Here is a 12279-nt window from a genome sequence, read left to right on the forward strand (position 1 = left end):
CCTTAAACCCTGTCATCCTGGTAATGTTATCAGTGTCATCTGGTCTATCAGTGTCATCAGTAGAGTTGAATACAATTCTGCAAACTGTAAAATATTCCAGGAATGTTTTTCGGTTTTCCACACCTTAGTTTTACATATTTCCTTATGTAATGAAACAGTGCAGCCTCTCACCATTTAGTCGAACTGTAACCTGCACTGAAGACAAAGTCACCTGTGTGGCAGTCCCTTTCAAACAAGGATATGTATTTTACAAAGGGTCGTATGTTAAGAAATCTTTTTCTTACCTTGATGGTTTTGTTCCTTTCTTTTGCTCTTTGGAGATTTGGCTCTGAACAGTCATCGTCTGATCTGCAAATACCTCCTCAGTTCTCAGCTGATCTGCCTGGTTGTTCGACTATTATCACTGGTGATGTGAAAGGTAAGGAAGGTGAATTAGAAGGGCTTCTGTCATCCAGGAAAAAGAAGAATGTTTTTTCTGAGGACTTCTACATTAATGCAACAGTCAACTGTCAAGTTTACGTTGAAGAAAGGGGTTTCATCACAGCTCCTCTCAGTGAGGAAGAGAAAGATTTCCCCATTGCATACTCCATGGTGATTCATGACAAGATTGAGATGTTTGAGCGGCTTCTACGAGCTGTTTATGCTCCTCAGAACATTTACTGTGTACACGTGGACCAGAACTCCTCTGCATCATTCAAGAAGGCTGTGGCTGCGATTGCTTCATGCTTTCCTAATGTGTTTGTAGCCAGTAAATTAGAAAGAGTGGTATATGCCTCGTGGTTCAGAGTACAGGCAGATCTGAATTGCATGAAAGATCTGCTAAATACTCACATCAACTGGAGGTACCTGCTTAACACCTGTGGGACAGACTTCCCCATCAAAACAAACAGAGAGATGGTGAGGGCACTGAAGCTTCTCAATGGGAGGAACAGCATGGAGTCCGAGGTGACTTCTGGCTACAAGAAAGGTCGTTGGCAGTATCACCACAATATCACAAAGAGTGTTATCAACACAAATGTGAGGAAAAGTGACCCACCAATCAGCATCCCCATGTTCTCAGGAAATGCCTACTTTGTGGTCACAAGAGCTTTTGTGGAACATGTGATGGAGGACAGAGAGGTTCAGAAGTTTCTGGAGTGGGAGAAGGACACATACAGCCCTGATGAGCACTTGTGGGCCACCCTGCAGAGGATGCCCTCTGTTCCTGGGTCAATGCCCCAAAATGGGAAGTATGACATGTCAGACATGCTAGCTTTGGCTCGGGCAGTGAAGTGGTCGTATTTAGCAGGAGATATGAATACGGGAGCCCCATATTACCCATGCACTGGTGTTTACAGAAGATCTGTTTGTGTGTATGGAGTGGGTGACCTCCCATGGCTCCTGAAACAACACCACCTGTTTGCAAATAAGTTTGATCCAGAGGATGATGATGTTGCCATAAGGTGTCTGGAATCAGTGCTGCGTTTCAAAGCTTTAGGCCATGACCCACTGTCCACTAGGAAAATGTGACCATTGAGTAATACTTACAATGAATTAAAAGTGTAATTCATTATAAGTGAAGTTTGCGTTGTTTGTTGTAAGTAGAAAGTCCTTTCTAAGTTACACCCGTAGAAGATCCTGAAACAAACAACTTCATTATACTCGCTCTTCTTGGTAATGTTATCTGATTGCATTTAACACTACTCTAAAAGCGGCATTAGTAGTGTTGATGCTCAACTATGCAACAGGCAAAAATGGTCTCGGATATTTTTTAGGTTTTCCACACCTTAGATTTACAGACTTCCTTATGTAATGAAACATCCGTTTTAGTCATTCTTAGATGCATTTAGAGCTCAGAGTAATTGAGGAATGTTTCGGGATGCTCAGTATCAAGACGGACACGTAGTCAAAATTAAAATAGTTAATGTGTAAAAGAGAACGCAGCAGTAATTTTCTTTGGTATGTTTCTTTTGACTTCAGGTGAATATTTATTCTATGAAGTGCCTGTATCTGTATAATGGAAATTCTTAGACACGTGAAACAGTACAGATCATACACGTTTGTGTAAATGTATATGGGGTTTTTTTTCAACTTGATATTAAAGTCGTGCTTGTGAAACAGTGAATTGGTCATATACTGTAAGTTAAACTTGTTTGTTGGAAAGAGAAAATCTTTTCTAATTTACACTGTTTGAATGCCTTGAAACAACTGCCTTAAACCCTGTCATCCTGGTAATGTTATCAGTGTCATCTGGTCTATCAGTGGCATCAGTAGAGTTGAATACAATTCTGCAAACTGTAAAATATTCCAGGAATGTTTTTCGGTTTTCCACACCTTAGTTTTACATATTTCCTTATGTAATGAAACAGTGCAGCCTCTCACCATTTAGTCGAACTGTAACCTGCACTGAAGACAAAGTCACCTGTGTGGCAGTCCCTTTCAAACAAGGATATGTATTTTACAAAGGGTCGTATGTTAAGAAATCTTTTTCTTACCTTGATGGTTTTGTTCTTTTCTTTTGCTCTTTGGAGATTTGGCTCTGAACAGTCATCGTCTGATCTGCAAATACTTCCTCAGTTCTCAGCTGATCTGCCTGGTAAGTTGGCTCTTATCCCTGGAGGCAAGCAATGTGAATTAGAAGGGCTTCTGTCATCCAAGAAAAAGAAGAATGTTTTTTCTGAGGACTTCTACATTAACGCAACAGTGAACTGTCAAGTTTACATTGAAGAAAGAGGTTTCATCACAGCTCCTCTCAGTGAGGAAGAGAAAGATTTCCCCATTGCATACTCCATGGTGATCCATGACAAGATTGAGATGTTTGAGCGGCTTCTACGAGCTATTTATGCTCCTCAGAACATTTACTGTGTACACGTGGACCAGAAATCCTCTGCAACATTCAAGAAGGCTGTGGCTGCGATTGCTTCATGCTTTCCTAATGTGTTTGTAGCCAGTAAATTAGAAAGAGTGGTATATGCCTCGTGGTTCAGAGTACAGGCAGATCTGAATTGCATGAAAGATCTGCTAAATACTCACATCAACTGGAGGTACCTGCTTAACACCTGTGGGACAGACTTCCCCATCAAAACAAACAGAGAGATGGTGAGGGCACTGAAGCTTCTCAATGGGAGGAACAGCATGGAGTCCGAGGTGACTTCTGGCTACAAGAAAGGTCGTTGGCAGTATCACCACAATATCACAAAGAGTGTTATCAACACAAATGTGAGGAAAAGTGACCCACCAATCAGCATCCCCATGTTCTCAGGAAATGCCTACTTTGTGGTCACAAGAGCTTTTGTGGAACATGTGATGGAGGACAGAGAGGTTCAGAAGTTTCTGGAGTGGGAGAAGGACACATACAGCCCTGATGAGCACTTGTGGGCCACCCTGCAGAGGATGCCCTCTGTTCCTGGGTCAATGCCCCAAAATGGGAAGTATGACATGTCAGACATGCTAGCTTTGGCTCGGGCAGTGAAGTGGTCGTATTTAGCAGGAGATATGAATAAGGGAGCCCCATATTACCCATGCACTGGTGTTTACAGAAGATCTGTTTGTGTGTATGGAGCGGGTGACCTCCCATGGCTCCTGAAACAACACCACCTGTTTGCAAATAAGTTTGATCCAGAGGTTGATGATGTTGCCATAAGGTGTCTGGAATCAGTGCTGCGTTTCAAAGCTTTAGGCCATGACCCACTGCCCACTAGGAAAATGTGACCATTGAGTAAAACTTACAATGAATTAAAAGTGTAATTCATTATAAGTGAAGTTTGCGTTGTTTGTTGTAAGTAGAAAGTCCTTTCTAAGTTACACCCGTAGAAGATCCTGAAACAAACAACTTCATTATACTCGCTCTTCTTGGTAATGTTATCTGATTGCATTTAACACTACTCTAAAAGCGGCATTAGTAGTGTTGATGCTCAACTATGCAACAGGCAAAAATGGTCTCGGATATTTTTTAGGTTTTCCACACCTTAGATTTACAGACTTCCTTATGTAATGAAACATCCGTTTTAGTCATTCTTAGATGCATTTAGAGCTCAGAGTAATTGAGGAATGTTTCGGGATGCTCAGTATCAAGACGGACACGTAGTCAAAATTAAAATAGTTAATGTGTAAAAGAGAACGCAGCAGTAATTTTCTTTGGTATGTTTCTTTTGACTTCAGGTGAATATTTATTCTATGAAGTGCCTGTATCTGTATAATGGAAATTCTTAGACACGTGAAACAGTACAGATCATACACGTTTGTGTAAATGTATATGGGGGTTTTTTTTTCAACTTGATATTAAAGTCGTGCTTGTGAAACAGTGAATTGGTCATATACTGTAAGTTAAACTTGTTTGTTGGAAAGAGAAAATCTTTTCTAATTTACACTGTTTGAATGCCTTGAAACAACTGCCTTAAACCCTGTCATCCTGGTAATGTTATCAGTGTCATCTGGTCTATCAGTGGCATCAGTAGAGTTGAATACAATTCTGCAAACTGTAAAATATTCCAGGAATGTTTTTCGGTTTTCCACACCTTAGTTTTACATATTTCCTTATGTAATGAAACAGTGCAGCCTCTCACCATTTAGTCGAACTGTAACCTGCACTGAAGACAAAGTCACCTGTGCGGCAGTCCCTTTCAAACAAGGATATGTATTTTAAGAAGCGTTGTATGTTAAGAAATCTTTTTCTTACCTTGATGGTTTTGTTCTTTTCTTTTGCTCTTTGGAGATTTGGCTCTGAACAGTCATCGTCTGATCTGCAAATACTTCCTCAGTTCTCAGCTGATTTGCCTGGTAAGTTGGCTCTTATCCCTGGAGGCAAGCAATGTGAATTAGAAGGGCTTCTGTCATCCAAGAAAAAGAAGAATGTTTTTTCTGAGGACTTCTACATTAACGCAACAGTGAACTGTCAAGTTTACATTGAAGAAAGAGGTTTCATCACAGCTCCTCTCAGTGAGGAAGAGAAAGATTTCCCCATTGCATACTCCATGGTGATCCATGACAAGATTGAGATGTTTGAGCGGCTTCTACGAGCTGTTTATGCTCCTCAGAACATTTACTGTGTACACGTGGACCAGAAATCCTCTGCAACATTCAAGAAGGCTGTGGCTGCGATTGCTTCATGCTTTCCTAATGTGTTTGTAGCCAGTAAATTAGAAAGAGTGGTATATGCCTCGTGGTTCAGAGTACAGGCAGATCTGAATTGCATGAAAGATCTGCTAAATACTCACATCAACTGGAGGTACCTGCTTAACACCTGTGGGACAGACTTCCCCATCAAAACAAACAGAGAGATGGTGAGGGCACTGAAGCTTCTCAATGGGAGGAACAGCATGGAGTCCGAGGTGACTTCTGGCTACAAGAAAGGTCGTTGGCAGTATCACCACAATATCACAAAGAGTGTTATCAACACAAATGTGAGGAAAAGTGACCCACCAAACAGCATCCCCATGTTCTCAGGAAATGCCTACTTTGTGGTCACAAGAGCTTTTGTGGAACATGTGATGGAGGACAGAGAGGTTCAGAAGTTTCTGGAGTGGGAGAAGGACACATACAGCCCTGATGAGCACTTGTGGGCCACCCTGCAGAGGATGCCCTCTGTTCCTGGGTCAATGCCCCAAAATGGGAAGTATGACATGTCAGACATGCTAGCTTTGGCTCGGGCAGTGAAGTGGTCGTATTTAGCAGGAGATATGAATAAGGGAGCCCCATATTACCCATGCACTGGTGTTTACAGAAGATCTGTTTGTGTGTATGGAGCGGGTGACCTCCCATGGCTCCTGAAACAACACCACCTGTTTGCAAATAAGTTTGATCCAGAGGATGATGATGTTGCCATAAGGTGTCTGGAATCAGTGCTGCGTTTCAAAGCTTTAGGCCATGACCCACTGTCCACTAGGAAAATGTGACCATTGAGTAAAACTTACAATGAATTAAAAGTGTAATTCATTATAAGTGAAGTTTGCGTTGTTTGTTGTAAGTAGAAAGTCCTTTCTAAGTTACACCCGTAGAAGATCCTGAAACAAACAACTTCATTATACTCGCTCTTCTTGGTAATGTTATCTGATTGCATTTAACACTACTCTAAAAGCGGCATTAGTAGTGTTGATGCTCAACTATGCAACAGGCAAAAATGGTCTCGGATATTTTTTAGGTTTTCCACACCTTAGATTTACAGACTTCCTTATGTAATGAAACATCCGTTTTAGTCATTCTTAGATGCATTTAGAGCTCAGAGTAATTGAGGAATGTTTCGGGATGCTCAGTATCAAGACGGACACGTAGTCAAAATTAAAATAGTTAATGTGTAAAAGAGAATGCAGCAGTAATTTTCTTTGGTATGTTTCTTTTGACTTCAGGTGAATATTTATTCTATGAAGTGCCTGTATCTGTATAATGGAAATTCTTAGACACGTGAAACAGTACAGATCATACACGTTTGTGTAAATGTATATGGGGTTTTTTTTTTCAACTTGATATTAAAGTCGTGCTTGTGAAACAGTGAATTGGTCATATACTGTAAGTTAAACTTGTTTGTTGGAAAGAGAAAATCTTTTCTAATTTACACTGTTTGAATGCCTTGAAACAACTGCCTTAAACCCTGTCATCCTGGTAATGTTATCAGTGTCATCTGGTCTATCAGTGGCATCAGTAGAGTTGAATACAATTCTGCAAACTGTAAAATATTCCAGGAATGTTTTTCGGTTTTCCACACCTTAGTTTTACATATTTCCTTATGTAATGAAACAGTGCAGCCTCTCACCATTTAGTCGAACTGTAACCTGCACTGAAGACAAAGTCACCTGTGTGGCAGTCCCTTTCAAACAAGGATATGTATTTTACAAAGGGTCGTATGTTAAGAAATCTTTTTCTTACCTTGATGGTTTTGTTCTTTTCTTTTGCTCTTTGGAGATTTGGCTCTGAACAGTCATCGTCTGATCTGCAAATACTTCCTCAGTTCTCAGCTGATTTGCCTGGTAAGTTGGCTCTTATCCCTGGAGGCAAGCAATGTGAATTAGAAGGGCTTCTGTCATCCAAGAAAAAGAAGAATGTTTTTTCTGAGGACTTCTACATTAACGCAACAGTGAACTGTCAAGTTTACATTGAAGAAAGAGGTTTCATCACAGCTCCTCTCAGTGAGGAAGAGAAAGATTTCCCCATTGCATACTCCATGGTGATCCATGACAAGATTGAGATGTTTGAGCGGCTTCTACGAGCTATTTATGCTCCTCAGAACATTTACTGTGTACACGTGGACCAGAAATCCTCTGCAACATTCAAGAAGGCTGTGGCTGCGATTGCTTCATGCTTTCCTAATGTGTTTGTAGCCAGTAAATTAGAAAGAGTGGTATATGCCTCGTGGTTCAGAGTACAGGCAGATCTGAATTGCATGAAAGATCTGCTAAATACTCACATCAACTGGAGGTACCTGCTTAACACCTGTGGGACAGACTTCCCCATCAAAACAAACAGAGAGATGGTGAGGGCACTGAAGCTTCTCAATGGGAGGAACAGCATGGAGTCCGAGGTGACTTCTGGCTACAAGAAAGGTCGTTGGCAGTATCACCACAATATCACAAAGAGTGTTATCAACACAAATGTGAGGAAAAGTGACCCACCAATCAGCATCCCCATGTTCTCAGGAAATGCCTACTTTGTGGTCACAAGAGCTTTTGTGGAACATGTGATGGAGGACAGAGAGGTTCAGAAGTTTCTGGAGTGGGAGAAGGACACATACAGCCCTGATGAGCACTTGTGGGCCACCCTGCAGAGGATGCCCTCTGTTCCTGGGTCAATGCCCCAAAATGGGAAGTATGACATGTCAGACATGCTAGCTTTGGCTCGGGCAGTGAAGTGGTCGTATTTAGCAGGAGATATGAATAAGGGAGCCCCATATTACCCATGCACTGGTGTTTACAGAAGATCTGTTTGTGTGTATGGAGCGGGTGACCTCCCATGGCTCCTGAAACAACACCACCTGTTTGCAAATAAGTTTGATCCAGAGGTTGATGATGTTGCCATAAGGTGTCTGGAATCAGTGCTGCGTTTCAAAGCTTTAGGCCATGACCCACTGTCCACTAGGAAAATGTGACCATTGAGTAAAACTTACAATGAATTAAAAGTGTAATTCATTATAAGTGAAGTTTGCGTTGTTTGTTGTAAGTAGAAAGTCCTTTCTAAGTTACACCCGTAGAAGATCCTGAAACAAACAACTTCATTATACTCGCTCTTCTTGGTAATGTTATCTGATTGCATTTAACACTACTCTAAAAGCGGCATTAGTAGTGTTGATGCTCAACTATGCAACAGGCAAAAATGGTCTCGGATATTTTTTAGGTTTTCCACACCTTAGATTTACAGACTTCCTTATGTAATGAAACATCCGTTTTAGTCATTCTTAGATGCATTTAGAGCTCAGAGTAATTGAGGAATGTTTCGGGATGCTCAGTATCAAGACGGACACGTAGTCAAAATTAAAATAGTTAATGTGTAAAAGAGAACGCAGCAGTAATTTTCTTTGGTATGTTTCTTTTGACTTCAGGTGAATATTTATTCTATGAAGTGCCTGTATCTGTATAATGGAAATTCTTAGACACGTGAAACAGTACAGATCATACACGTTTGTGTAAATGTATATGGGGTTTTTTTTTTCAACTTGATATTAAAGTCGTGCTTGTGAAACAGTGAATTGGTCATATACTGTAAGTTAAACTTGTTTGTTGGAAAGAGAAAATCTTTTCTAATTTACACTGTTTGAATGCCTTGAAACAACTGCCTTAAACCCTGTCATCCTGGTAATGTTATCAGTGTCATCTGGTCTATCAGTGGCATCAGTAGAGTTGAATACAATTCTGCAAACTGTAAAATATTCCAGGAATGTTTTTCGGTTTTCCACACCTTAGTTTTACATATTTCCTTATGTAATGAAACAGTGCAGCCTCTCACCATTTAGTCGAACTGTAACCTGCACTGAAGACAAAGTCACCTGTGCGGCAGTCCCTTTCAAACAAGGATATGTATTTTAAGAAGCGTTGTATGTTAAGAAATCTTTTTCTTACCTTGATGGTTTTGTTCTTTTCTTTTGCTCTTTGGAGATTTGGCTCTGAACAGTCATCGTCTGATCTGCAAATACTTCCTCAGTTCTCAGCTGATCTGCCTGGTAAGTTGGCTCTTATCCCTGGAGGCAAGCAATGTGAATTAGAAGGGCTTCTGTCATCCAAGAAAAAGAAGAATGTTTTTTCTGAGGACTTCTACATTAACGCAACAGTGAACTGTCAAGTTTACATTGAAGAAAGAGGTTTCATCACAGCTCCTCTCAGTGAGGAAGAGAAAGATTTCCCCATTGCATACTCCATGGTGATCCATGACAAGATTGAGATGTTTGAGCGGCTTCTACGAGCTATTTATGCTCCTCAGAACATTTACTGTGTACACGTGGACCAGAAATCCTCTGCAACATTCAAGAAGGCTGTGGCTGCGATTGCTTCATGCTTTCCTAATGTGTTTGTAGCCAGTAAATTAGAAAGAGTGGTATATGCCTCGTGGTTCAGAGTACAGGCAGATCTGAATTGCATGAAAGATCTGCTAAATACTCACATCAACTGGAGGTACCTGCTTAACACCTGTGGGACAGACTTCCCCATCAAAACAAACAGAGAGATGGTGAGGGCACTGAAGCTTCTCAATGGGAGGAACAGCATGGAGTCCGAGGTGACTTCTGGCTACAAGAAAGGTCGTTGGCAGTATCACCACAATATCACAAAGAGTGTTATCAACACAAATGTGAGGAAAAGTGACCCACCAATCAGCATCCCCATGTTCTCAGGAAATGCCTACTTTGTGGTCACAAGAGCTTTTGTGGAACATGTGATGGAGGACAGAGAGGTTCAGAAGTTTCTGGAGTGGGAGAAGGACACATACAGCCCTGATGAGCACTTGTGGGCCACCCTGCAGAGGATGCCCTCTGTTCCTGGGTCAATGCCCCAAAATGTGAAGTATGACATGTCAGACATGCTAGCTTTGGCTCGGGCAGTGAAGTGGTCGTATTCAGCAGGAGATATGAATAAGGGAGCCCCATATTACCCATGCACTGGTGTTTATAGAAGATCTATTTGTGTGTATGGAGCGGGTGACCTCCCATGGCTCCTGAAACAACACCACCTGTTTGCAAATAAGTTTGATCCAGAGGTTGATGATGTTGCCATAAGGTGTCTGGAATCAGTGCTGCGTTTCAAAGCTTTAGGCCATGACCCACTGTCCACTAGGAAAATGTGACCATTGAGTAAAACTTACAATGAATTAAAAGTGTAATTCATTATAAGTGAAGTTTGCGTTGTTTGTTGTAAGTAGAAAGTCCTTTCTAAGTTACACCCGTAGAAGATCCTGAAACAAACAACTTCATTATACTCGCTCTTCTTGGTAATGTTATCTGATTGCATTTAACACTACTCTGTCAGTGGCATTAGTAGTGTTGATGCTCAACTATGCAACAGGCAAAAACGGTCTCGGATTTTTTTTTAGGTTTTCCACACCTTAGTTTTAGATACTTCTTTATGTAATGAAACAGTGCAGCCTCTCACCATTTCGTCAAACTGTAACCTGCACTGAAGACAAAGTCACCTGTGTGGCAGTCCCTTTCAAACAAGGATATGTATTTTACAAAGGGTCGTATGTTAAGAAATCTTTTTCTTATCTTGATGGTTTTGTTCTTTTCTTTTGCTCTTTGGACATTTGGCTCTGAACAGTCATCGTCTGATCTGCAAATACTTCCTCAGTTCTCAGCTGATCTGCCTGGTTGTTCGACTATTATCACTGGTGATGTGAAAGGTAAGGAAGGTGAATTAGGAAGGCTTCTGTCATCCAAGAAAAAGAAGAATGTTTTTTCTGAGGACTTCTACATTAATGCAACAGTGAACTGTCAGGCTTACATTGAAAAAAGAGGTTTCATCACAGCTCCTCTCAGTGAGGAAGAGAAAGATTTCCCCATTGCATACTCCATGGTGATCCATGACAACATTGAGATGTTTGAGCGGCTTCTACGAGCTGTTTATGCTCCTCAGAACATTTACTGTGTACACGTGGACCAGAAATCTCTGACCCTCTGACTGCAGGTTTTCCCGAATCGTATAAACTCATCGCATATTAATAATCAAGGAACTGCCCTCCCAGCCCATTGTTCCTTCAGTGGTGCTAATTGCAGTCATTATGCAATGTACTGTTTATAAGATTGGGGAAACCTGCTGAGACCAGCGGAGGTCACGCTGAACAACGGCTGTTGTTAGCATTTATTTAATATTAATTTCTAGTATCAGCTGATGTTCGGTGGAGCCACAGCTGTAAAAGCTGCTGGTCATGATATCGGTTTGTGTATGTGGGGAGAGGGAAACATGAAGATGAAACCAGGAGATGTCCTTACTGAATCAGTGTTTGTGTGTACAGAGAGACAGCCAGGTTCACAATGGATATAAGAAAGTTTTTTTCAAAAAAAGGAGCCACATTCAGGTAAACTTGTAAAATCAAATGATCCGTGAATCAGCAATAATGTTCGATCAGTGTTTCAATATTTATATCTTTTATTAGATATGCATGTGGTTTGGTTAGGACTTTTTGTTAGTAGTCCGCTGTAAAACTTTTAATGCGTACTCCAGCACATGACAAAACACACAGACCGCACCGGAAGAACAAAACTCCCCCCACCATACTATTCCGGTTGGGCTAGTCCCCCACAGTTATGGCAGGTCTGCACAAACAAATATTGCTTGGTGATCATTTAACCAATGATCTACAGTATTTGTTTCATATTAATTTAATTTTTCATCTAATTGTTTATAATCTATTTGTGTAAGATTGTCAGTCCAAAGAGGGAGAGAGGAAAGAGGGGAACATGAGGAGAAAGTACAAGGTCAGGAAGAACGGGGTAAGAAGACAGACAGGGAACAGTGACAGGCACAACAGAAACTGTTAAACTGACAAAGAGAAAAAACCTGATTTTACTCACACAATCTGGAAGTTGTTTTCCCCCTATATTAAACCTGCTATGCAGAATCTGCAAAACCAACATAACATTATCACAGTGATGTCATGTTTTGTGACGAGGACCCAGGCACAGAGTAATACTTACAATGATTTAAAAGTGTAATTTGTGATATTCGAGTTATTTAAGTAAATATCATGGCATTGATATGTAGTTTTTGAGATTTAAATAAATTATTATAAAGATTTATATTAAGAATTTTTTCATTGCCTTTAGTGAGGTGACGAGGAAACAGGAAGGCAGAGAAATGGAGTTACATGAAGCAAGGGTCCAAAAGCCAT

The 12279-nt window shown here is 40.8% G+C and overlaps 5 protein-coding genes across 5 annotated transcripts; all 5 read left to right on the top strand.

Moving 5' to 3' along the window:
- Nucleotides 1-74: 74 nt before the first annotated feature.
- LOC308391705 (beta-1,3-galactosyl-O-glycosyl-glycoprotein beta-1,6-N-acetylglucosaminyltransferase 3-like) lies at nucleotides 75-1535 on the top strand. The gene has a single exon (XM_080874399.1). It carries the CDS (start codon nucleotides 241-243, stop codon nucleotides 1507-1509), a length of 1269 nt encoding a protein of 422 aa, XP_080730525.1. The 5' UTR covers nucleotides 75-240; the 3' UTR covers nucleotides 1510-1535.
- Nucleotides 1536-2392: 857 nt separating this feature from the next.
- LOC308391706 (beta-1,3-galactosyl-O-glycosyl-glycoprotein beta-1,6-N-acetylglucosaminyltransferase 3-like) lies at nucleotides 2393-4530 on the top strand. Its single transcript, XM_080874400.1, has one exon. It carries the CDS (start codon nucleotides 2431-2433, stop codon nucleotides 3688-3690), a length of 1260 nt encoding a protein of 419 aa, XP_080730526.1. The 5' UTR covers nucleotides 2393-2430; the 3' UTR covers nucleotides 3691-4530.
- A 122-nt stretch (nucleotides 4531-4652) lies between these two features.
- On the top strand, nucleotides 4653-5885 carry LOC308391790 (beta-1,3-galactosyl-O-glycosyl-glycoprotein beta-1,6-N-acetylglucosaminyltransferase 3-like). Its single transcript, XM_080874538.1, has one exon. It carries the CDS (start codon nucleotides 4662-4664, stop codon nucleotides 5871-5873), a length of 1212 nt encoding a protein of 403 aa, XP_080730664.1. The 5' UTR covers nucleotides 4653-4661; the 3' UTR covers nucleotides 5874-5885.
- Nucleotides 5886-6758: 873 nt separating this feature from the next.
- On the top strand, nucleotides 6759-8896 carry LOC308391789 (beta-1,3-galactosyl-O-glycosyl-glycoprotein beta-1,6-N-acetylglucosaminyltransferase 3-like). The gene has a single exon (XM_080874537.1). The coding sequence runs from the start codon at nucleotides 6797-6799 to the stop codon at nucleotides 8054-8056; it is 1260 nt and encodes a 419-aa protein (XP_080730663.1). The 5' UTR covers nucleotides 6759-6796; the 3' UTR covers nucleotides 8057-8896.
- Nucleotides 8897-9027: 131 nt separating this feature from the next.
- LOC308384636 (beta-1,3-galactosyl-O-glycosyl-glycoprotein beta-1,6-N-acetylglucosaminyltransferase 3-like) lies at nucleotides 9028-10418 on the top strand (the record flags this gene model as incomplete). Its single annotated transcript, XM_080863171.1, has 1 exon — nucleotides 9028-10418. One exon carries the CDS (start codon nucleotides 9028-9030, stop codon nucleotides 10237-10239), a length of 1212 nt encoding a protein of 403 aa, XP_080719297.1. The 3' UTR covers nucleotides 10240-10418.
- Nucleotides 10419-12279: the final 1861 nt, after the last annotated feature.

This window comes from Rhamphochromis sp. 'chilingali', assembly GCF_963969265.1.
Source record: "Rhamphochromis sp. 'chilingali' genome assembly, chromosome: 2".
In the NCBI taxonomy this organism is placed as follows: domain Eukaryota; kingdom Metazoa; phylum Chordata; class Actinopteri; order Cichliformes; family Cichlidae; genus Rhamphochromis; species Rhamphochromis sp. 'chilingali'.

Bases quoted from the DNA above. Each gene is read 5' to 3' on its own strand.
- LOC308391789 (XM_080874537.1), top strand. From the start codon at position 6,797: ATGTATTTTACAAAGGGTCGTATGTTAAGAAATCTTTTTCTTACCTTG.
- LOC308391790 (XM_080874538.1), top strand. From the start codon at position 4,662: ATGGTTTTGTTCTTTTCTTTTGCTCTTTGGAGATTTGGCTCTGAACAG.
- LOC308391706 (XM_080874400.1), top strand. From the start codon at position 2,431: ATGTATTTTACAAAGGGTCGTATGTTAAGAAATCTTTTTCTTACCTTG.
- LOC308391705 (XM_080874399.1), top strand. From the start codon at position 241: ATGTATTTTACAAAGGGTCGTATGTTAAGAAATCTTTTTCTTACCTTG.